The sequence below is a fragment of the Stegastes partitus genome, unplaced genomic scaffold (assembly GCF_000690725.1).
Source record: "Stegastes partitus isolate 25-593 unplaced genomic scaffold, Stegastes_partitus-1.0.2 Scaffold480, whole genome shotgun sequence".
NCBI lineage: Eukaryota > Metazoa > Chordata > Actinopteri > Pomacentridae > Stegastes > Stegastes partitus.
The window spans coordinates 398,204-422,761 of NW_007578211.1; the positions used below are offsets into that span (position 1 = coordinate 398,204).

A 24,558-nucleotide genomic window follows, 5' to 3' on the forward strand; every position below is an offset into this window, starting at 1 on the left:
TAGCTTTTGTACCTTGGCCTCGATGCGAAGGCGGCGGTCCTCTACAATCATCGGATCCTTGGTGAACTCCTCGAACAAATACTGCCACTCACAGGTCAGCTGGCCAAAGGTGCCCTTGGTCACAAAAAATATTCCCCTGGAAAACAGATGAAATGGAGCCAGTTAGCAAACGCAAAAGTTGGATAGAGGTATATTCATTGATTGACAGAAGGGGGGAAAAAAATCAGTCGTGAATGTAAATGTGTGGCTTTGTCACAGCTTCCACCAAAATATTCAAATTACGCTGCAGTGCCCAACGTTAAAACACCGGCCTCACTGGGCAACGCTGCATGATCTGAGTACGAAGCAGGCTGCAACACATTCAAATGTATTTCAATGGTTCATTCAAGAGTATAGCAGCACAACAGCAACAACGCTTTTTACATCAACAGTCCTGATGTTGTAGCCTTACTGTTTTCTGCTTTCTAGGAAGTATAAACAAACATCATACACTCCTAACAATCATGTAAAAACTTCATTAAAATATAAAAAGATGCCATGTTGCTATTTCAAGTTGTTGTTTTGTGACATCAATGACAACAAAATTTTAATCACTTCAAAAATAAAACTCCTCCTTGAATATAAGAAATGGTAAGCACGGTGTTTTCTCACACAGTGGGATGTGTGAAGCACTCACCTCTTGGTGATCATGAGGAAGTCCGAATCGTTGACCTTAGCATGAGCAAAGTATCTGTACTTGGCAAAACGTCCGTTTTCAATTTTCTGAAAGAACAAAGTGGGAAAAAAAAGTGTGGAAATATTTAAACAAACAGCAGGATTTAAAGGACTCCATGTGTGGATTAAACTATAATATGAATGATATGTCCTCTCTGCAAAATGTTTATGTTTAAAGGATGGAAGTCATGTAAAAAGTAATAAAAGTGAAATGATATGTGCACAAAACTGGAACTGGAAGATGTTGTGGGTGGTGATGAGGGACGGGGTGAAACAAAGACGATGGCAGGTGCAAGTTTAAAATGGAACGACTTTATTGAGAACAAGATGGCAGAGAATAGTTGCAGTGAATGAAAGAAACATGAAACAAACATTTATGAAGAAAAGAAATAATTCATGACTATGGTGATCTAACAAAAAGATGGAAGATTTGAACGGGGAGAAAGGCTTCTTTAGAGGAAATAAGAAGAAAGAATAAGATGGAAAAGTAGAACTAATGGAGTTAAATAAAAATAAAACACTCATGGAATTAATTAACATCTACAAATAAAACATACATAGTTCTTAAATTACTCAGATGGCTTTCTTTGGTTTGATTTCCAGAAGTGAACCTCTAACTGAGGGACAGGAGGCACAAAACCTCCAACAGACTACAGACAAAGCAGCACCACTGCTACACTACAGCTGTCACACGTCTAGCCTCTAGCTGTTTTACTCATCAACATCATCATCATCATCATCCTCTGAGCCAGTTCTACAGCTTTCACTGTAGGCCAATCGCCTCTGTGGACATGACAAGAGAGAAGAAGTCAAGATCAGAGCAGATGAACTGTTTCTACCAAAGACAGCTACGGTGATGTGTGGAGTGAGGTCAGGAAGGGTTCCAGGTACTACAACAATCTCTAAACCCTCCTGATGTAAAGTTAGTCAGGTCTACACGGCATTTCCAAACAATACATGAGCATGAAATAGCTGACCTGATGTTCCTTCGTTTAAAAAGCTATTCCAAAGTATTTGAATATCTGTAGCAATAGAAATAGGATGAAGCTCAACAGTTTAATGAAACCGAATAAAGGTGCAACAAGCCCACGCTTCAGCCTCCACGTCCAAGCATGTAGGAAAACTCCCACACGACCCATTGAACAGGTGTAAAAATTCATTTGTTCTGGCTTCAATTAGGCTAATTAATAAAAATAAATAAAGTAAAATAGCTCTAATTGGCTTTTTTAGTTGGTTGTTTTTGTTTTTTTTAAAAGTGTCATGTTTTTGGACTCGTGTAATTAGACTATAATATTCACTGTTATTTTACTTGATGTATTTATTTATTCCATCTATTAAGTGTATTTTCCCTGTTTGTGTGTCTGCTTGTGTTGGCTGCAGCATGGCTGAATAGCCCAAGACATATTTCCCACATCTGGGACAATCAAGTTAATCTTGAATCTTGAACTTACAGCACCTCTAAAAAGGCAGAAAGTCCTCTACAGCAGCAGTCCCCAACCTTTTTTTGCACCACGGACCGGTTTTAAGCAAGAACATGTTCTACGAACCGGTCATCACGCACAAAAAATAATTGTTTTTTCTATTAAAAAGCTTCATAAATAAATAAAATCACTTGCTAAATATGTGTCTACTTTTTCTTCCGTCTCAGTATCGAGTCTCTCCCACTTTCCAAAGAAGCTCTCCTGAGATGTTTGTTTTTTTTATTCATTTCAGCGACGGTTAGACTGACGGCTTCATTTAACGGATAAAAACTGACACAAACAGGTGCAATGGGAAGACGAGCTAATCATTTTTCAAAATAAAACACCCTGCAGACTCAGCTGGAAATAAAAATAAACCAATAAAATGTTTTTTTTTCTTTCTGTGCGGCCTGGTACCAAATGACCCATGGCCTGGTACCGGTCCATGGCCCGGTGGTTGGGGACCGCTGCTCTACAGAGGCTGTGTTTGGTCACAGAGGAGGACCTGCTCCCTCTGTAGATATAATGACTCATTCTAAGGTAACAAAAACACATTTCTTATTTTTAGATGATCACATTTGAATGAGAACATAATTAGAAACATCACATTCCATTTTTGCCTAAAATCCTCCCATTGGTTCTTTAATAGACTTATATAAAGAGCCTCTGTGGAACTAAAAAGTTTGTCTCACTATCTAAAGCACTCACACTGAGGGGAGCATGTTTGGCTTTGTGTTTCTCTTTTATCAAAATGTAAATGTGATGCCATCGCAGTAACTAAATTACATTCAGAAACAATGTATGTGAAGTCTTCTTAACCAGCTACAAAACACTAAACAGAATCCTAAAATGTGTCATCTACTTAGTGCTTTATTCCTGTTGTCCTGTTTGTCATGACTCTTAATGTGGCATAAAGGGACTAATGTGTTACTATCACACCAACACACACACACAAACCTAAAGAAGCTGAGCAACAGATGGGTGACAAACTGAAGAATAACCCTGAATCAGATGCTTCTACATGGAGAATGAAGGGTCACTGAATGGTTTGATGATGTGAACCACATGTGACGCCTTCACAGATCTGCACGCTCTCAAAGATCCTTTCTAACCTCCATCTTTTAGTTTTGCAGTGTCTTAATAAAGAACAATGAAGCTGTTTTAAAGTCTTCCTGAGGCCGAACATCTTAGTACGGCACCTTCATTTGTCACCTGTCTGTCAACTTCAGGCAAAATCCTACACTAAGATCTTCACTATTAGCCGACAGTGAAGCTCTGACCTGAGCCTCACAAGCTTCAATCCACTCCATCCAGCATGACAGCTAATGTTATCGCAAAAAGAAACAAGTGATTCAGAACTGAGACGCTAAGCTACGCTACAATCTACAAATATGACAAGTCCGTGTTACTGACACACTGAATCAGCACCAGTTCAGTTAATGTGTTAATCAACAAGATGTTTAACAAACGACTGCTGCAGCTGTATGCAAACGTTGGAGCGTGAACACCATCCTGTCTTTCTATTTCTGATTCAGTTATTTTCAGTCCATCTTGCAGCATATTTAAGATCTGATGTTAACGTCAGGGGACTGTGAAATCCTTTCCAAAAGCTTCAGCTTGGCTTTCTTTAAGTAGCTCATGGTATATTTTGATGTGTGTTTTAAATCCTGTTACAGAAGCAGATCTCTTTTCAGTTTCACTTTCCTGACTAACTTTTGCATCCAGAACTTGCTGAGATTTAGTGAAATCCTTTCTTCTGTGTACCACCGGCTGCCTCAGAGTGGATTTCCACCCAAATTCTCACCATCTGACAACTTGTTCTTTTCAGCAAACGTTCCTTGTAGAAGCCAATAACGTCATAACGTTCGATAACGTAATAAATTTGTCACTTTTAAAATGTAAAAGGCCAATCACGCAATTAAAGTCCTGAACCGATAACGTAATAACTTTTGACCAATAATTAAGTTCTTACGTTATTGGCAGGTTAATACATTTGCAAAGATTTTTATTTACCAGGGCAATAACATAATAACTTATTACGTTATTGGCTAAAAGATATTACATTATCAGTTCAGGACTTTTATTACGTTATTGGCCTATTACATCCTAAAAAATGCTAATGTATTACGTTATTGGCCGTTGTTACGTTATCGGCTGTTATTATTGGCTTCTACACTCCTTTTTTTTTATCTCCAAACATACTTTTGGTCATTACGACTAATTGCGAGCTAAATTTTAACTTCATCTATCTGCAACATTTGTTTCCAAATACTGTGCTGCATACTGCACAAGTTGACATTTGAGATGAGGTTTCTGATAGTTTCCCATCTGATGCCTGTTCTATGGATGGAGACGCTGTTTGTGCATCAACACCACAGAGCTGAACAATTCTGCCTTTCTGTCCAGCAGTCATAGAGTTTGATCAGAAAGTTTTCTCGGCCTTCTGTGATGACATTTTGGATTATGGAAATTGCGAGTTAGAACCGCTTTTTAATATCTTTCCTAAAGACGGTAGGAGGGTGCTCAGTGTTATTGCAGCAGTTGTATTCACTTGTTTTTACTACATGGAATTAACCAACTGTTTAATTACCCCGGGGGGTGTCCAAACATTTGCATACAACTGAGGATAACACATGCATCTACATGCGGCATAATTTTCTTAAACAAAATCAATGCAAAATAAGACGAGGTGCTAAACCCATCAGCTTGTCAGTGAGGCAGCTTCACTGCACAGTCAGCACTGCTGCAGTCACAAACAGGCACAGTCTGAATTCAAATCACTTCAGCTGAATTACTTTTTAAAGGCCACGACGATCAATAAAATGAGTAAAAAGTTCATTGAAAAGATGCATGAAAATCAGTAGTGAAATAGTTAAATACAGTTTTTGCCACATCAGTTAAAAGAAGCATGTTAATCAGCAGCTATTTGCCCAAATCTGACTATGAAGAGATGATGATGATGATGATGATGATGATGATGCAGAAATTTATGTCCTACCTGGAGCATCTGACTCCCGATGCCCTCATTCTGCTTGTACGGTCGGATGACACCATCCTCGTGTATGAAGCGAGGAGGACGCAGAGATTCGACGTCTTGGGAAGTCTCTGCTGCCCTGAAAACGACACACAAATGCATTCTGAGACACACTTTCCTTATGTATGGACACAAAGCTCAGGGGCTACAAACTGCATAAACACACATATGCATTAATAGTTTCTGCCACAGCCCAATAGACAGTTGGAGTAAAAAGCTTCTTACGCCACACAGATTTTGCAATATTGATTTACTTATTTCAGATAGTCTGTCAGGATCTGTGGCGTTGCTACAGCGGATAGTTCGTACACACATTCGTGAACATGCCAACTATCCACACACATACTGTTTGCTGCTGCAGCACAAAGAGAAAAACAACGTACCTCTTGATCCCTTGGAAGGTGCTGCTGGCCATGTCAATAATGCCTCCTGTAGGTCTGGCTACTGCACCGACCAAACCTTTACCAACACCTTTAAAGAAGCCGGATGCACCCTCCTTCTGGGCTCCTGCAAAGTAACACATCCACACATTTATGACAACTGATAGAAATATGTAGACAGTTAGACCACTGTTCTATTATCTCAACAGAATCCACAGTAAATGAAGAAACAGATATTGATTTTTTTGTACACCATTTGGGGGTAGGCATACCTTTAATAGGTTTGGTAACAATCCCTGTGATCCCACTGACAAATCCCTGAGGGGAAGAAAAAAACATGGTATAATTGTGAGATTGGTGGACACTCATAAGGCCCAGTTTACAGTTTTATTGTTGCTATATTCACCGTTTCTTACACATAAATATGAGCGATTTTCTAAAAAAGCACCTCAACCACTTATATATATTCTACGTACAGACACCAGTCCTTTTCCACCCCTGGTCAGCCCTTCTCTCAGACCACTGGGTTGTTTGTTCATAGCTTCTCGTCTCTTCTGCTGGAAGTCCTCATCCATCGTTATCGCAGCGACACCCTTCGCCATGGCACCTGTTATCCTGGAGGCTGCACCTGCTATACCCCCTGTTCAACAAATTAAGAATCATTGCAGGTCAGTATGTATGGTGCATGAATTATTGGTCTTAAGCTACATTCACATTACACCATAATAACTGGTTCCCCACTTGGAAAAAAAAATTCAAAATCCAAAACATATTCACTACTGGTGAAGACACATTTTTGGTGACAAAAGGTTTAGATAACACCTCAGCCAGCCGCTGTTAAATGAAGGTAATTAAATGCTGATATTTTACAGATATAGCACTATACTAAAGCATTATACGAGTATTTTCAACCCCCTACACTTTGTTCAGATTAGACCTCTGGGTAGCAGCCATGAACAGGTATCACTCCATCATTACTGACAGCAAATGAAGGTGGCCGCATTGAACATGGTAGAGCCACATTTAAAATACAGATGGCAACACATCCCATCCCATCCATCGTCTATATACCGCTTAATGAACCCAAAGAGAACCCACACTGCACGGGGAGAACATGTAAAATCCACGCAGAAAGATCCCAGGTGTCCTCACCAGGATGCGAACCGGCGACCTTCTTGCTGCGAGGCAACCGTGCTAACCACCGATCCACCTTGCAGCCCATGGCAAGACATTATATTTTAAAACTTTAGACATTTCTGCTATCATTCATTATCAATGGCCACTGAGCAGTTTTTCCAAGATCGCCCCTCAAAAAATGTAAAAACTTTATTGCTTCTGAGCTCACTTCTCTCTCTCTCTCTCTCTATTCCAGTGTAAATGTGCTTACCCACAGCTCCTCCAACCAGAGCCTTCACCCCAAGAGCCATTCCTTCAATAAACTCCTCAGGGCCCTGAATGGCTCCCTGGAAAAAAAAAAACACACATTACACTTAAACACACACTTGAAGTCATATCCTAAATGTAAACCTGAACCTAACATTGATATTGTTTTGGTTACACATCTTAAATATTGTTAAGTTTTTCATAGCTGCTCACAATTTCTGGAATCATTAAAGTGCATGTAAATGTTCACCTGGATTAAGAGCTCTAAAACTGAACGTTTTTAGGGACCCGGTGCTGACACATTACTTCACTGGTCATTCTTACCTGATAGGGCTCATAGAAGAAAGCCTCCACCCCCTCTGACAGTCCTCTGATCAGCCCAAAGGGGTTTCCAAGCACATCCAGGCCCAACACAAGCACATACATCTGTTTAATAGCCTGAAATATACAGAAATAGAAACTTGAGTGCCAGATTTCATGTATTCTCACTCTTCTTAATACTTAATACACGCAAATAAAACATGAATTACTTGAAAAGATGACACAGCTGTGCACTTTTGTGGTTCTTAGGTTACTGTAGCACTGCTGTTGTGCATGTGTGCATTACCTGCTTAGAATAATGTCTGATGACTTCCCATTGGAGCTGCTGAGTGGTACAAAACTGGAATTTCAACTCAAAGAAGGCCAGTCTGAAAGAAACAACAGAATCGGTCACGACAAAATGAACAACGTTGTATGTGATGTGATTGTGTGTTATCTGTCTGAGCCTTCTTGTGTATTCATACTTGAAGACAACATCCTGCGCGTCGGTGAGAGTTGCTCCGATACTCTTCAGCAGCAGGTTGAGGGACTGGACGGGGATGAGTTCTGTATCCCTCTTCTGCTTCAAGCCATCTTCTCCTCCTGTGCTCAAAGAGAAACTCAGGTGCAGCTGCAAACACAAAAACAGAACTAGTCACGACTAGATCTAAGATACGATGTTGTGGTTGATGGAAAAGATAATGTTGTGATCAGTGAAGGCGTTACTTGCTTATGTTTGATAATTATTGCATTTACACACCTTGATGGGGGAAATGTGGAAGTACTCATAGAGGCTGATGGGAGATGTGTCAGCAGCAGAGGCATGGTTTAGTTCTGTCTTCATATACTCTATGTCCTTCTCAAACAGTTCCACCTGTAAGACAAATGCACAGACATGTGAAGCTACAGGCACAGTGACAGTTGAACTGACAGAAATTATATTAATGCGTTACACATTCTTAAAAAACACCGGCTATGGTAACTCTGTGTGGTTTACCTCCTGTACTGAGTTTATGACGCTGGCGTTCTCAGGGGTGAACAGGTCAAGGATGGCATACAAGAAGCCCAGATCGAGTTTGAGATCCATCTCTTGAATCAGCACCTTGAAGTACCTGAGGGGAACCGACATTTCAATCAGCACTTGGGAACAAAACCGTGTCTGTGTGTGGTGTGACGACCGATTGTGCAAATTAGAAAGACAAAATAAACTTTCAGGGAAGTGTGTTTGTGATGAGCACATTTAAAAGAAACCATGAATATTACATAGAAGGTAGGAAACAGGACAATAATTATTACTTGATGCGAGAAATATCAGAGTGTCCTGCTGCTCTGGTGACAATGCTGATATCAGTGAGAGGTTTGGGTTCTGTAAGCAAAATGACAATAAAATCATATTAAAGACCAACAAACAGCACATTACGATAAATAAAAGACAACGCAGAAGGTGGATCCACAGACCTGAGTCCATGGTGATGGACTTTGGCAGTTTCACAGGGTAAAAAACATAGGGGAAGATGGCCCCTGGCAGCTGATTCTGGATCTGTAGAAGGAAAATGTGTTGGTAAAACAGAACTCCAAAATGTATTCAAGAAGTCAGCGTTGACTGACTTTATTCTAACACTGACACTGATCAGGTTGGATCTTAGGTAATTTGTGATTTAACATAAAAAAGTGTGTTTGTATTTCAAAGTGTGCTTCTTTTCACCTGTATGCGGTGGATTTTGACACGGTAGGCTCTCTGTCGAGGTGAGACGCTGTACTCCACCTTCACACCAGGCAGGAAGTGTCTCCTGAGAGGAGCTTCAACCGGCTGAAACATTTGCATGTCCGTGCCGTTGGGAGTAAAAGACACCTGGGAGACAATTACAAACACAACCAAGCTGAACAATTAGGCCCGCAGCTGATAATTATTTTCATCATTAATTAACCACCTCAGTCGCAACATTTCGAAGTCAGTTATATTGTATTGTATAGTGACTATACAGCTTTTATGTGTAGTTTGTTAGATCAAATTAGTTTTGTTCAACATACAACATTAATATCAACAGACTCTAACCTGGAAGTTGTTCTCCAGATCAACAATCTTATTGTCTACAGGCCCAGACTCCATGTACTCTTTGAAGCTGCTCTCCAATATCTCGGCATCTTTGGTGCTCATAGTCTTCCACCGATTCTTCTTCTTCGGTTTTGATTCCCACACCACATCAGAGCTAAGACAAAGAAGAGAAGCAAGAGAGCATCAGATTGGTCAAGTCAAGGCTCTGTGAGTCATAGGTAAAAAGCTAAACTAACCTATAACACAACCTCCTCTTTTTATCTAAGTCGATCTCCTGTTTTATCTGCCCTTGACTGAATGTTCACCTATGAAATTTCGCAACTTATTGCATCTGTCGTGGTCCGTTTCTTGCTCGCTGTGTGATTCACTGACTGATACTGAGCTGAGGAACGTGTGCAAGACGACATCATGCTCAGCTGTACAATAACCACGCTGTGTAAATTTAACATCATCCAGCAGTTCATCATATAACTGAACACAAAAGGGTCATTAATGTGCCTTTAAAGCAGCTGTAAATGTTTTCTATATGACAACCTCAGCTGCAAACCAGTGCTGACTTGTAGTTTACTATTTACTTAACAAACAAAATGGCACAGCACCTTGTGATCCCAATAAAGGAAACCTCCTGGCCGGTGCTGTTGTTGACCAGAGACACGCCCATGTTCTGCAGCGACAGGATGATTTCCTGCTCAGCCAGCTGCGCCTTTTCGCTCTCACAGAGCACCTTGTAGATCCGTTGCTCCTCGGTGAACAGCACGACGCGCTGCAGACCTTTGAATCAACAATAAAGAAAAACCATACTGTTGGAACACCATTTGTGAAAAGAAATTTGTTGATATTCCTCCAGGTGGTCAGGATCTGTCAGAACAATGTGTCCCAAAAGCTGGTAGTATTTCAATGATTCATTAATTAATCATTAAAGGAAAAACACAATGTTAGACCGGAGTCCTGCGATTAATTTGCATCAATCTTCTCCATATATTCTGAAAACTGTAGCAATTGTGTGCTTGGTACACGACAAAAGTTACGCAAGGATGATTGTAAAGATCGCTATAAGTGAATATAAAACTACAGAATAAAAGTGGTTTGGACATTTCATTTCTCAAACTTTACCTTCATAAAAGGAAATCACAAAAAGTTTTCCCTCATTGTTCATGTCCTCAAGCAGGTCCTAAAGAAGCAAAAGCAGACAAACAGACATGCTGTTTAAACAACACTGTGGTGTCCTAAATAATGATTTTTAGATATCAATTCATAAAGACATTAGTTAAACTCCATCAGCCCTTATTATCTTAAGGTCCGAGTGTTTTTCCGGGATGAACGGATTAAGCAGACCAACTTCATTTCCACAAGTCCTTTTCTCTATGTATACAACATTATCACCGCAGCATTTACTTTACGTTTAATTAGAAGTGGTGATACTACTTTGCTGGCCTTGAATTTACAAAAATGTTCTATATACCTACAGCAATAAATGACTTTATTTGCAACAGGGTTTCTCATACACTACATATAACATGTAGCATAGTGACTCTAATGTTCAAGACTATCATGGCTCCATCATTACTTTTACTTGCTTCCTCTAACAGCTTTTTAAAGTTTAACACATGTTGCTTTGGGAGTTACAGTATGTGAAAAGATTTTTAAAAAAGATGAACAATACTCCTGAAACATGGTTCTGACTCGGGTACGGTACCTCCTCGCTCCTCAGCTTGCCACTGTAAGTGCCACAGCTCCAGCAAAGCTCTCGGGACCCAGTGGGCTGAGTCCAGGTGTAGTGCACAGCTTTCCCAGCCTCCAGCTCCTCCTGCTCCGTCTCCTTCTGAGAACTGCACGCACATGAAACGCACCCAGACACATGCATATCGTACGTATCAGTAACGCTGCAACTCCTAAAAATGAACAAATACTCCACTTATTTAAGATGACAGGAAGCAAAAAAAAGAAAGATGGCGGTACAGCGTAACACTGAAACACAGGTCAATGTAACAGAACCCAACCACCAAAAATCCACCACCATGCCAACAATCCAGTCCAAAGGATCTGTCTCAGAGTACGTAAGCACAGCTCCCCGCAACAGACAGAAATATGACAGTACATGACAGTACAATGGCCAAAATACCCAAAAGGTCCCCAGTATCGCTGCTGGAAAGACAAGGATTAAATATTCACACTTGTACTAATCTTGAGTCAGATAAAACAAAGCAGACATATGAAAATGAAATAAAGAAAGGAAGAAGAGGTGTGAAAGCCACAATCTATGGATGGAGAGTAAAAAAAGTAAGAATACTAGTTGATGGAACAGAACTACGGGAAGAAGCAGGAGGTGCGATTCCTTCGGCAGAATCCCATCCAGTCAGCAGCATTGAAAACTAGTATTTGTACAAGTAAAGATGATAAGGCTTTGACGGATATCGAATGGCTTTAGGCGTCTAACCTGCTCCTTTTAGGTCACTGCAGTAATCTGTAGTGCACTGAAGTACAGATTACTGACTTCTGACATTTATTTATCAGTGTCATTTTATAGCAGATCAATAAGGTTGAAATCAGACATAACAGTAACAAGAAATGTCAAAAGTGTAGGAGATGATTACACAATAAATTGACATCACGTTGAACAAGGGAGCAGGTTACACTGATGAGCCAGAATCAGAGCTGAAGCAGTCTTCTTTTACTTACTATTTATTACCTGTACTCCTTATCTGACCACACTCTGCACTCAAATGTGTTATCATATCAAAGCGACATTAGCCCTTTAATGTTACAAGAATTCATATTTAGGTGCTGCATCGTTTTTGTTCCTTCTGGGCTGCCTCATAAATCTACAGTTTGACTTAATCTTTGGAAATATTTTATGCTATACTCCATTATTCCTCTTGGTGTCATTGCCACATCATCTCTCATTTTGTGGAAGTGAGCTGCCATACGAGCTCTCTGAAGCTGACGTGTTACTCACACAAAATTGTAAATAACTGTGTTCAGTTATCACATGGCGAGGGCAGGATATGTTCACATACTGTATGTCAATTTTTACTTAATGAAGGACAAATCTAGTAACTCCTCTTCCTCTTGACTGTCCATATTTTCCCAACATGTGTACATTACCCAGCAACTTTTATGTTTATATCATTTGTGTTACTGTATTAGTTACATCTCCCATTCTATATTCTCTGTCTTTATCTTGAGTTCAGAGCGTGTCAGCAGAGTTTTCCCCCTTTTTTTTTTTTTAAACATTTTTCTACCTGTCCTCCCCCTCTGAGGAGGAGAGGTCGAGCAGCTCGTCAGGAACCCACGTGTACTCTGTCCGGGCGCTGCATGACCCACAACACAAAAACATAAATGGCTATCAGCAAAAAAACAGACACGGTTACAGTTACTAGTAGCTAAACTGTTTCAGGCTGCTGCAACAGAAGAACAGTATTGCCATTCAACAAATATGCAAAACACGTATCAACGAAATACAAACATGAAGGCTGTGTGCGAAGTCCAACTCAGTGGTTAAAATTAAAACCTGGAGTTTACAATGTGAGTGATACGAAAACACTTCATTCAGAATGAGAAAAAACTGGAAGGTAGAAAAAATGATGTCAGAAGTAAACAGAAACACTAAAATGAAAATAATACAATGAATAAACAAGTAAACCACAACTGCTGGAATATCCTGCTGTTTTTGACTCATCTTCTGTTTACATTTACTCACAACCTAATTCAAATTCAATTCTGAGCACTTTGAAAGCATGTTTATGAACAACACTTGCACCAAAGCACACCACTGTGATATTAAAAACTACAGCAGTAGGAAATGTATATTTGAATACACTCAGTGAACAAACACTATAACTGAAGACAACAGGTCCCAAGTAAACTGAATTTCATACAAACACTTACTCACTGGTGTATGTTCACAAAGATGAAGTTATGTGGTGCAAAACTATCCTCAGCAAACACTTTAACTACATTTTCCTTGTTTTCTAGATGAATTTCATCCTGTTCAGAAAGATTTTCGGGTTTACACAGAGCTGCATGGCTTAACACTAGAACCGCCACGGGGTCAATTCTACACCCTTGTTGTTTTCAAATCCATGTAACTCACTCAAAATAACACCCCTGTATCTTTTCCTAAAATGGGCTAATTAATCATCTCTTGAATTATGGGGGGTGTTCGGATAACAAGAAAAAAAACAGCATCATCATTTATACCTGGAACCACCAAGGGGTCATTTTAACCCCTCATAGAAAACCACCGTATAATGCTGCTCTCAGCACTTGTGCCAGGTCCAGTTTGTTTGTCACCTGACCATGAGCTAGAGCTAACTAGATTTCATAAACAGACCAGATAAATAGAGAGGCCAGGACATCGAAGTGAGATAAACATAAATAGTGAAACTCATTTTTAACTTTTACTTAATGTTCTTCTACATCAATTATATTATGTGTAACTTTTTGTAGTGTGTTTGTTGTTGCCTCCTGAAATATTTCACTCTGTAATTGGATATCCTACAGCATTTCTAAATCTAACAACCACAACAACATTTTAAATGGCTATTTTGTCAAGTGTAACTCTTTTGGTTAACATGGTTAACAGTGTAACATTACTGTTCTATGGTTCTTATTTAAATGTAACTTTGATTCTTTGCACTATTAGTTATTTTTAGTCACTTTATTTTACTGTATATTTATTGTGTACTCTACTTATTGTTGTTTTGTTGCACCAAACCACCAGAACAAATTCCTCGTATTGTGTGAACTATACCCGGCAGTAAATCTGCTTCTGATTTTTGTTTTGTTGTTTTTTTTAATTTATGAAAATCAACAGTTTAACTACTTAATGAAACTACATCATTGCGATTGCTGACGCTGTTGTGACAAGGGGTAAAAATTACCCCCTTTGCCGTTCTAAGGGGTGCTGAAATGTAGGCGGTTCTAGTGTTAAAATAGCTTCTTTTCTCTTAACTTTCTCGCCTCTGTTGTCTCACCTCTGATGGAACTGAAGGGTCTGGTCCTTGGTATGGTTGATGATGAGGAAGGGGGCTGCGCCGTCATGGTACTCAGAGAATCGGATTGTGGCCGAGTGCTCGGACAGATTTACGTCTACGATGATCCCGCCCACCTGAAAATTAAAGAGGAAACAAACAACAGTCCTAATGCTGTATTATGAAAACGTTTCTTCATAACTCTGACAGCTGATGTGAGCACATTTGAGCAGCAATGGACATTTCTGAACATCAGCCTTCATAATGACAATACAAGAGAGTGCATTTCTGTACAAAAAAAAGGACTAAATATGCATACAAACATTATCATTAGTGTGTCTACTTACGGAGTTGTCCAAATGCAGCAACAGGCAGTTTTCTGGTCGTGTGAAGTCAATAGTCAGAGGAGGCGATAAACAACCTTCTACTTTGATCTTTAGCCGCTTGGTGTCATTCTCAGGCCAGAAGGGAATAGCTGACTAAAAGCAGAAAAAAAACAAGACTGTAAATAATGTAAGTAAAGGCCTCCTGCCTGATGCTACACAGTAAGTAGTCTTATATTTTGAAAGTCCAACCCCAAATAAATTAGATGGAATCAGTAGTTTTAGTTTGCAAGCAAATCTCAGCAGCAGAAAACTCAATCATCACCCACTTTGATCTGTCACATCACATAAATTCAGAAAGTCTGTGAATACTTTGCATCTTCAAAATCCTGTAAATCTGTTTATCTACTGCACACTTGAACCTGGCAGTAACAAAAGTCAAATCTACATAACCTGATCACTTTACATATAGGTCCACGTTGCTGCCACAATAGTGAATCTATGCAGAGTTTAAGTCCAATGTATCACTGGTGCTAAACAATGCAGTATTTAAACAAATGTATGTGCAATGAAACAAACACAAACAGTAAATGTTTTGTCTCTGACCTGTTCTGGTTGTGCTTCAGTCCAGGTTTCTTGGCCCTCCTCACATATGAAGACACTGTGCTTGGTTCTGTTGACCAGCATGTAAAAGGGCACAAAGGTCACGATGCGGGTCAGACTGAAGCTGCTCGCATCGATCTTCACGCCAACCTGAGGTCAGACAGACATCACGCAAACGTTATCAAAAGATGAAGATCAGGCACTTCCTCGATGACAATACATTTGTCTCTTTAGATAAAACTGTGTGGCTTTAAGTCTGAATGCCAGCATCTGTGGAAAAGTCTCACCAGATAATCTTTGTATCTGCCTTTACATTTCACATCTCCGTGGCTACCAACTGTGTCCAGTGAGAACTCATCTGACAGGTCGCTGTCAGAGATCATAAGACGGACCTGTGGGAGGAAAATATTTCAATTACAGAAAGAAGTTCATGTGTACGATACGCAAACCTCAGTATTACAATGTACAACCAAAGAAACGCTGATTTCAACTTGACGTCAACGCTATATTTCACTATGAACAAATGTTTTCACAACATTTCTCCAGTAACTCTGAAAGATGAATGCTTTTAAACTATCTGCTTATTTCACCCTATGCTATGTAAAATTAACAGGTGCAAGTGCAAATTGCATAAGAAAACATAAACAGATGAAAAATGTACATTTAAAAAGATGACAACTTAATATGTTTCTTTTAAACTACTTTTAAATAACCTCGACTTGAAGTAAAGCATCTCTTTCCCTCACCTTATTGTTTCGCAGGAAGTGCCGTGGCTTGAAGGAGAAGAGCAGCGGCATGTCATAGTCCAGAGGGTGTTTACGGTGGATATCGTCAGCCTTGTACTGCAGCAGCCTGCCTGTCTTATTCACCATCCAGTACGGTGAGTGGATCGCAACCACCATCTGTCCCTGGTCACATTTAACATGCACTGCTATGTCCAGCTCAGCCCTCTTCCTCTCTGACCCATCTCCATCGTCTTCATCGTCCTCTCGTAAAGACCGGAACACAATGAAGGTGATCTCTTCCTGGTCGCTGTGGAGACTGTACGACAGGACGTTTTGTTTATTTTACTTTGAAACGTAACTGGATATAAAAGAAAGACTTGTGATGTTAATGGTAGCGTCATTAATCAACCTGATTTTATTACTATAGTACTTTTAATGCAAACACACTGTAACTTAAAGTGGTGTTTGCAATTAAAAAAAAAACACAAGCAAGTGAGATTGAAGTCAAACCTGTATTCAGCAGACCAGTCCTGAGCCAAGTAGCTCAGCAGGCAGAGATCCAGACTGGATTGGTTGACGACTGCAGTGTGAAGCTGGGCAGAGTGGCCGGGGTCCAGAGTAGCTTCAGGGGGAGAGACTCCACTGTCCTGTTGAGCAGCAGGCAGCGTGAACACTGATTACAGCAGTGAATCTGGGGTATTATGTTTTAGTAATGTTATCATTATCAGCATTATTAGGTTGGGGGGGAAAAAAACAAGAATTCTGACAAGGGAAATACATTAAGGGCTGTGTTAAATGATATTAAATTACACAACTTTGTATTTGTGTTTGGTGTGTGGAGACTACTCCATCCATCCATTAGCTGCAATCGTTTTAGCCTGAAGATGGTCGGGAGGCTGGAGCCTGTTTAAGCTGAAAGTGGGTAAGTGGCAGGGTCCACCTTGGTCAAGGACTGCTCAACCAACAATATTTATGAAGTGGATGTCTACCACAACTGGGCATCCTTTGCATTACAAAAACCACAATGGTACATGTATTCAGATGCAAGTCATTTATGCATTGTAGCTGACCATTTTCAACAATGTGTAATAACTTTATTATTATTTCTTGATAAGTTCCGAGTTCATTTCAGCTTCGTAAGACAGTCAGTCGGACTAAAAAAGTAATAACTGATTTAAAAAGTTACATTATTGTTGCACAACACTGCAGCTCTGAGCAAGGATTGCTTTAAAGGAACTTCTATGCAATCATAAAACATCCATAATCTGAGAGACTTCTTATGAAAAGCAGTGAAGATTCGTCTCTGATTTTAGATTCTATAGTAGTATAAAGTACGACGAGCATCTGACTTTATAATTTGAAACAATCTATTGCCGTAAACCGTCCACCATTTATGATTTGTTTTGTGTCGAAACATCCGAACCAGCTTGTATGGTTCTGGGTCCACCTGAGACACCACCTACCTTCAGTTTGTAGGAGATGGGGTGAGGCAGCAGGTTGCGGAGCAGGATGGAAGGCCACAGGTGAAGGACAAAGGGCACGTCGAAGTTCTCCCCCGCACCTCCAGTGTCTTTAATTGTCACTTCATCCTTTACTGGCACAATGTTGACCGTCATCACACCACCCTGATCCCCACGGCGACGACAGGTCTGCTGCAGGCGCGTCTCAGGCTGCTGGTTGCTGACATCCTCGTAACTGAAGCCCTCTGAGCACTCAAACTGCTCTTCTTCACTGTCAGCTTTATCATCCGTTACTGGCTGGAGGCTCAGCTCAGACCTGAGGGGGGCGGCAAAGAGTAGATATTGGTGAATGAGAGAACGTGTGATTAAGAGAGAAAAGGAGAGCTGTTTAAAATGTGTACACAAAAGCGCAGGTCTGTTAATGTGTTTACCGATAAGAGTCCAGAGGCACACAGAACTCCTCATTAGGGATAGATGTACCCAGACATGTTGATCCTTCAAAAACTTTAAACGGTATTGAGAAGTGATTGATAATCTGCATAAATACAGAGAAAAACAAGGAAACTCTTGATTAACGCCTGCATTTTCAATTGATCTGAAATCCTATTGTAGTTTACAACATAAAGATCCATTTTGGTAAGTGTGCTTTAGAACTGTATATTTTGAAAATTTAAATTATTTTGCTATAAAAGATAACAAACAACAAATTGAGCAAGAGATAAATGCACCTTGATGAGAGATAGTAATTTACATAGTGCAAACTCATTATGAAACACAAGGATGTCTATTGTACAACCTTGAATAATCTTCACACGCCAGAAAAGAATGGAGTCGAATAAACGTGTGTCAGATGATCAGTGGTGTACCTGGAAAGGAGAGCGGATCTTGATGTACTTGCTGCCCTCCACGGAGTAAATCTGACAGACCAGGAAACGAGTGACTCCTGAGTCTTTGTGCATTACACTGTGCATTCCCCTCCCCACCTTAATCAGGGGGATCACACTGGCTGAGGTGTGGCCCACTGGAGCTGGAAAAGCAGAGGAAATAAAAAAAAAAAGTCAGTAAGGCATTTTCTTCAAAGCAGTGACATTTTTATTATAAAGTGTTAAAAGCTGGAGAAAAGATGGGAGCAGGGAGATACAAGTGTTTTATTGCTGACATAAATGTCTTTAACCGTCTTGTAAAGCTGGTTTATTGGCTCTTTAACAAGCAATCTTGTCTGAAAGCATTTGAGAGGACAGAACAGAAATGAATTCAACACAGAATTAGTAGAAAACACGTATAGGCTTCGTGTTCACCAAGACTTTCTTGATAGTACCTGTAGCTGATCCAGCTGTTCTCTTTATGCAACGTACCTGTGAGTTTAGGTGCTACTTACTAGGCTGTATGTAGTAGTCTTTTCCACTCAGAGAGATCATAGCTGAGAATTGATCAGACTCTGTTGTGGTTGAATAATCCATCCCGAGTGTTTCACCGTCCTGCAGCTGCACAGTGTGGTTGGTGCTCTGCTGGCCGATAGGACAGAACATCTCACTGTGGCGGACTGAGACCGGCAGGCCCAGACGGTTTTTCACTACAAATGGAGCTTCATCCTTTTGAAAACACTCTGCTGTCTGCTTGGCAGCCTCTGCGAATGCCTGGGGAGAGAAAAAAAAAAGAACATTATGTAACTCTAACCCACCCTTGGACAGGTGTTTTCTGTAAAACTGATGACAGCCCTTTTCTTACCGTGCCCAGGTTACTCAGCATGGCCAGTCCACATTTGGAGAGTGTGATGTTGAGCTGGTCTTTACTGCTGATGACAATGACTGTCTTATAGTCTGGAACCATGAAATCCACTTCATCTGACCCCATGTACTTCACTGCTTTCTTCTTCATCTGGTTACAGAACAGTAAAATGTTAGACACGCTGTATGTATTCATGTGTGTGTGTTGGCATGTTTATGTATATCACCACCTTCAGTTCCAGTCTCCATGGTCTGAAACCATCTCTTGTGTCATCTTCTAAAGGTTCCAGCAGTGGCTCCCACACTCCCATCATCTCATTGTAATAGTGAACCTAAGGACAAACCACAGTTCTGTTATGTTAAAAGTTGTAAACTTAAATGTGTCTGCTTCATCTGTACACAGCTGTGCTTGTGCTTGTGTTACCTCCAGGTCGAGCTCGCTGTGTAAGTCAATGAGTGTGGACCAGTTTTTCACATCCCCATGGAAGGAGGACTTGGCCAGAAGCATGGGGATGGTGCGGTGTCCGACACCAGCCTCCAGAGTCAGACAGATTGATTTGATGGTCACCTGTAGCGATGGAGAACCAATGCCATAACTTAACCTTAAACATCAAACTGTAACAACCACCAATTATTTGGTGTCTGTAATAGAATACCGCTGCAAACTAGATGAAAGATTTGTCATATATCAGCAAGCAAAGTTAATAAATAAAAGGGAATGAGGCTAAAAAAAAAAAAAAAAAAACAAAAAAACAAAGTAAACGTGGTAACATAACTCCAGCACCAGGCTCTCTCCACTGGCTTCCTGATTCAAGATTGATTTTAAGATTTTATTGTTTTGTTTTTTAACTGGTTAGCGTAATGTCATTTAGCAGAAATCTTCATACCCCAGTTAGAGGACTGAGGTCGACCAACCACATGCTCCTGGACGCTTCAAGATTCAGGCAAAACCAGAGGCAACCAAGCCCTCACAATAGCTGCTATCAATCTCTGGAACAGTGTAGTTTTCAATGTTAAAACTACTCAGATTTTAGAACATTTTAAATGGCTGCCGAGGACACATCTCTTTTCGTTGACATTTAATTCAAGGGCAGCCTGACACCCTGACATCATCTATTCCTGAGATGTATTTTCATTTTTCTTTCTTTTATTGTTCATATCATTTTATTAATTTCATTTAGTTTTGTCTTGCTATTTGACTTTGACTTTAAAACAATCATAAGTGTCTATGTCATACATACAGCATACAATCAGTTGTATAGTATGAGCATGTCAGTCATAATTCAGCCAAATACCTGTAAGGACTCTCCCTGTGGAATCAGTGGAACCAGTGACTGTGTGTCTTCATCTCCCTCCTCGTCTAGGAACCACATTTTGAGCTCCTTCCAGCCTCGTTTCTCCCACAGGTCCACGGGAACGGGGCTGTCCAGCTCCTCGGGTGTCTCTGCCGTGGGAGTCAGCGCTGACTGGATGGTTATCACTGTATTGATGATGATTGGAGACACCTGGGCAGAGAGTAAGACAGCAGAGACATAAGACTGTTTCATACCAATTACAATTTCACTTGATGCCACAATTTCCATCAACAGCTGATAGAAACCTGCTGCTACCGCTACCACAATAGACATCTGAAGGGTATCCTGATTAGCATTTCTGGGGAATGTAAGATGGTGTAACCAGACATGCTGACTGTTGCAGCAGCTCCGGCTCACCACTGAGCATTTCTTCTCTTTTTCTTTATTTAACTTGATATTTTTTGTGCCTTTTAATCTGTGCAATATCTGAATTTCTACATTTGAGAAAATGTGGAAGTAAGAATGTCTTGTTTATTTTTATTTCTTTCGACTGATGTCCCCACATTTACGCTGTACAATCGCCATTGTTGCTGCAACACTGTCAAGGTTTCCGCTGTGGGATTAATAAAGGCTTTTCTTATCCTATCTTATTTTATCTTATCCTAGTTAAGCAACTGACAGGGTGGTTCATGTATTTTACAGTCAGCTTACATGTAAAAAAAATAATAATAATAATAATAACAACAATACCTTCAGTGACAGAGCGTTGATGGAGACCTCCATAGCCTGAGGGGACGTTGAGGACTGAGTACTCTGAAAAAACACCTGACAGGGCTGAAGAACTGTGGTCACATTGCTTCTCCTCTTCTCTCTTAAGAAAGGACACGCCACCACCTGCAATAACCAAAATCACAATCAGATGCTTTTTTATATTATATTGGTTATTGTTACTGAATACTGAAACTGCATGCATCCACATGCGTGTTTTAAATTCTACGAAAATCAGGTTTTCAGTATTTCATTATGATCAAAATGCAAACCTTAAGGTCCTTGATAACAGCAGTCATCTGTGATCCCTCAGCACCGCTTTTCATCAGTAGCTCACACTGTGTAGTCATCACCAGGGCCGGGGCGTCAGCACGCGTCAGGTCAGCCACAAACACAATCTCAGGGTTACGCACCACAACATTCATCTCAGTCTTTGACACCGCAGCTGGAGCTGTAGCTGAAAACATCAAAGAGACAAACAGAAAACAGGAAAACAACCCTAAAACCATTACTCCATTCATATCCAGAAAAGAAACAAAAGTAAAATATAAAACTCATGAACCAGAACCCAAAAACAAAGATATAAACAGACACAAAAAAAAAAGCACAAATCCAACAACCACATCTCCTTAAATAAATACATATATACAATCTTAGCCGTTCTTATAATAATAATATGCACCACCACAGGGGTCGTCTAATAACGTTGTACTACGTGGAGGATGACAACAAAAAAAAAAAAAAAAAGCATTCTATTCTATTCTATAAAAATCCAAAAGCAAAACAAAGGCGCACATATGGTAGTTTGACGATCTTTGTCTGATCAACCGAACAGGCAGATGAAACAGTATTTTGTAATATACTGTTAGCTAAAACTGATAAAGTCAACTTACTGGACTCTTTCGATGTAACAGAGGAGTTAATGTTCTTTTTCTCTCCAGCACCAGAACTGTTCTTGGGTTGTGGCACCTGAGCAAAGCCCTGCTGGGTGGCCTTGAGAAAGATGTCTGCCACCGTGAGCAGGAACTCCATGCTGGCACACAGGTACACATCCTGAACCACGGTGTCCAAAGTGGTGCCATCACGGCCCTGGCGATAGTTCACCTCAACCATCATGTTCTGTTCTGCACCAGGACGCAGCGCCATCATTCTGGGAAAGCACATGAAAGAGCTATGAGTGAAGAAAAAGTTCTGAACACAATTTCCTCTTACATCACACCGATCAGTGCAGAGACACAATTTAATGGTAATTATTGTAATATTCTGACTATTATGTGTTACTGGGTGACAGAGATAAGCCTATTGTCTCAATCTTGGTGTGTATGTTGAACCTTGGAGTGACCATCTTGACTTTTGGCCTCTTGTCATCTAGAAGGCATGTTGAGAGTCGTACTGAGGCCTTCATGGAACTGTCGGAGAACATGTGGACGGAGGTGGAGATGGTGCCCAGAGTAAACTCAGCAAGTTTCAGCTGCTCATCATGCGAGTCCAACGGCATTATCTGTTAAACAACACACAGCATACAGCCTCTGTTTGTGACACATGTCTCTTATAATAAAGATAGATGGGCCTAATTATATAACACTGTCAACACTTGTGCCTGTCTTAGCTTATATGTCTGTTTGCATGAGTGTGTCTTTACCTCATTCTCATTAGGGCTGTACACAACCACTGTCATGGAGTCGAACTTGAAGTCTACTTTGAGTGTGGTCTTCAACTTGCTGTTTGTCTGTGTCTCCACAACAGCAGCTATCACCACCGTGTTACCTACAAAGATGTTATCAAGCACAGAGCACAAGTTTAAGGAGTTTACTAGATCATGGCCATAATGGCCCAAAAATATTTCCAGTCTAGGAGAGCACATGTTCAGACTCTAATCTGTTTTTATTTTGCAGAAAACAAGTTAGTCATCAGCACAAGTTTTGTAAATTATATGTCTAGTTTTTCGAACCACTATACACATAAACACAAACATGCATAACCGTAAGTCCTTACTACTGGCTGGTCCATTGGTTCCAGAGCCCTGGGACTCCTTGTTGGATACAGAGTCAGAGGAGTGGTCGGTGGTGGGCAGAGCAGCTGGAGGTGAAACGGCATCGGACTTCTCTGACAGGTTTTCACTCAGAGTCCGCAGAACCACAATCATGTCATCCTGGCAGAGGATCAGCTGTTGGGAAGACACATGATTAACACTCTACTTGTAATAATACGTGTTAAAACGCATTCTCAATTCAGTTCTTACTGTAAGGCCTCTCTAAGACAAACAGGCAAGGATAACAGACAAACAATTTGTCAGTGAACAGAAAACAATACGGATGCAATAATTATGAATTTGTCAGGATTCATTGCACAAACATTAAAGAAAACAAATTAGAATAAATTTATTTGTATTTAAAAAAGTAAAGTTGTTATATATCAGTCGTTCCTTCTCATGCTACTATACATCACTACTCACACTCATGGGCTTTAGATGTGCAGTGATCTCTATGTCAGGTATGCTGTGGTACCAGTTGGATGACAGATTTCTCTGAATTTCCAAGTCCAGGCTGACAGGCTTCAGCAGTTGGGTCTCCCCCTGAAAACCTTCATTTATGTAAGTTGTTCTAGAAGAAAAAAACAACACAATAGTCATTACGAAATGTATTGTTGTTGTAGAATCAATCAAACAGGCAAATAAAAATGTATTTAGAGCTCGCTAATGAATCATAATTGTAGTCTCACCTGTACATCTTGAGGTCAGTCAGTTTCACTGTCATTATATCGACAACAGGCGGGATCTTCGCATCGCTTTTAAAGGGCTGCTTAGCAAAACGGTTCTTGACGGACAGCAGACCGAGGTCAGCTACAATGACATTCGAGGAAGAAGAGGACTGAGGGAGGAAGATGATGGGTGCATTAAAGTGGACGTTAAGGGCGATCCGAGTGCTTCGCTCTGCCAGCTCCTTCACACCTGATGCTGCTTTTTCAGCAGCCTGGACTGTCACCTCAGCCAGTGCCTCTTTAGCCTCCTGGAAGTTATTGATGAATGCCTGACAGGAGGAAAGAACAGAAAACAACAATTAAATGATAGAAATTCGCAAGAGTTGGAATGCAGAACAACAGCTGTTAACAATTACTTAGAAACGTGATCCTCACCAGAATGGAAGAGACAAACTTGTTGAGGAAGATGACCTGAATGCAGCCCACTGTCAGAGTGACAGAGGTGTCAACTTTAGACATGTCCAGATAGGCGTCTCCTTCTGTGGCATCTGTATAGTTGATCATACGGAAGGCAAACACTTCCTTATCTGCTATAGACACAGCCTGAGGAAGGAAAGGGAGACACAAATATAGCAGAGTTATAATGAGCACAGCTTG

The 24,558-nt window shown here is 40.4% G+C and overlaps 1 protein-coding gene across 2 annotated transcripts in view; it reads right to left on the reverse strand.

Annotated features, from left to right (window-relative positions):
• Positions 1-24,558, reverse strand: part of vps13a (vacuolar protein sorting 13 homolog A) — a 49,002-nt gene that overhangs the window by 9,397 nt on the left and 15,047 nt on the right. Inside the window, exons 32-74 of one of the 2 annotated variants that reach the window (XM_008286977.1) lie at positions 24,337-24,504; positions 23,923-24,230; positions 23,657-23,804; positions 23,197-23,368; positions 22,844-22,968; positions 22,533-22,702; positions 22,095-22,351; positions 21,474-21,658; positions 21,184-21,327; positions 20,434-20,643; positions 19,563-19,706; positions 19,369-19,470; positions 19,140-19,289; positions 18,790-19,048; positions 18,278-18,438; positions 17,843-17,946; positions 17,415-17,727; positions 16,462-16,598; positions 15,973-16,267; positions 15,514-15,618; positions 15,230-15,376; positions 14,648-14,779; positions 14,304-14,437; positions 12,570-12,638; positions 11,024-11,156; positions 10,441-10,498; positions 9,927-10,098; positions 9,328-9,481; positions 8,977-9,123; positions 8,730-8,811; positions 8,568-8,637; positions 8,269-8,383; positions 8,032-8,145; positions 7,757-7,902; positions 7,579-7,660; positions 7,296-7,409; positions 6,976-7,051; positions 6,065-6,228; positions 5,861-5,906; positions 5,592-5,715; positions 5,173-5,287; positions 677-762; positions 13-136 (exon numbers count right to left, since the gene is read on the reverse strand). In XM_008286977.1, the coding sequence (XP_008285199.1) occupies positions 13-136; positions 677-762; positions 5,173-5,287; positions 5,592-5,715; positions 5,861-5,906; positions 6,065-6,228; positions 6,976-7,051; positions 7,296-7,409; positions 7,579-7,660; positions 7,757-7,902; positions 8,032-8,145; positions 8,269-8,383; positions 8,568-8,637; positions 8,730-8,811; positions 8,977-9,123; positions 9,328-9,481; positions 9,927-10,098; positions 10,441-10,498; positions 11,024-11,156; positions 12,570-12,638; positions 14,304-14,437; positions 14,648-14,779; positions 15,230-15,376; positions 15,514-15,618; positions 15,973-16,267; positions 16,462-16,598; positions 17,415-17,727; positions 17,843-17,946; positions 18,278-18,438; positions 18,790-19,048; positions 19,140-19,289; positions 19,369-19,470; positions 19,563-19,706; positions 20,434-20,643; positions 21,184-21,327; positions 21,474-21,658; positions 22,095-22,351; positions 22,533-22,702; positions 22,844-22,968; positions 23,197-23,368; positions 23,657-23,804; positions 23,923-24,230; positions 24,337-24,504 (6,261 nt within the window). Of the gene's footprint in view, positions 1-12; positions 137-676; positions 763-1,010; positions 1,498-5,172; positions 5,288-5,591; positions 5,716-5,860; positions 5,907-6,064; positions 6,229-6,975; positions 7,052-7,295; positions 7,410-7,578; positions 7,661-7,756; positions 7,903-8,031; positions 8,146-8,268; positions 8,384-8,567; positions 8,638-8,729; positions 8,812-8,976; positions 9,124-9,327; positions 9,482-9,926; positions 10,099-10,440; positions 10,499-11,023; positions 11,157-12,569; positions 12,639-14,303; positions 14,438-14,647; positions 14,780-15,229; positions 15,377-15,513; positions 15,619-15,972; positions 16,268-16,461; positions 16,599-17,414; positions 17,728-17,842; positions 17,947-18,277; positions 18,439-18,789; positions 19,049-19,139; positions 19,290-19,368; positions 19,471-19,562; positions 19,707-20,433; positions 20,644-21,183; positions 21,328-21,473; positions 21,659-22,094; positions 22,352-22,532; positions 22,703-22,843; positions 22,969-23,196; positions 23,369-23,656; positions 23,805-23,922; positions 24,231-24,336; positions 24,505-24,558 lie in introns of those variants that run through there. The other variant, XM_008286978.1, reaches the window with a different exon arrangement.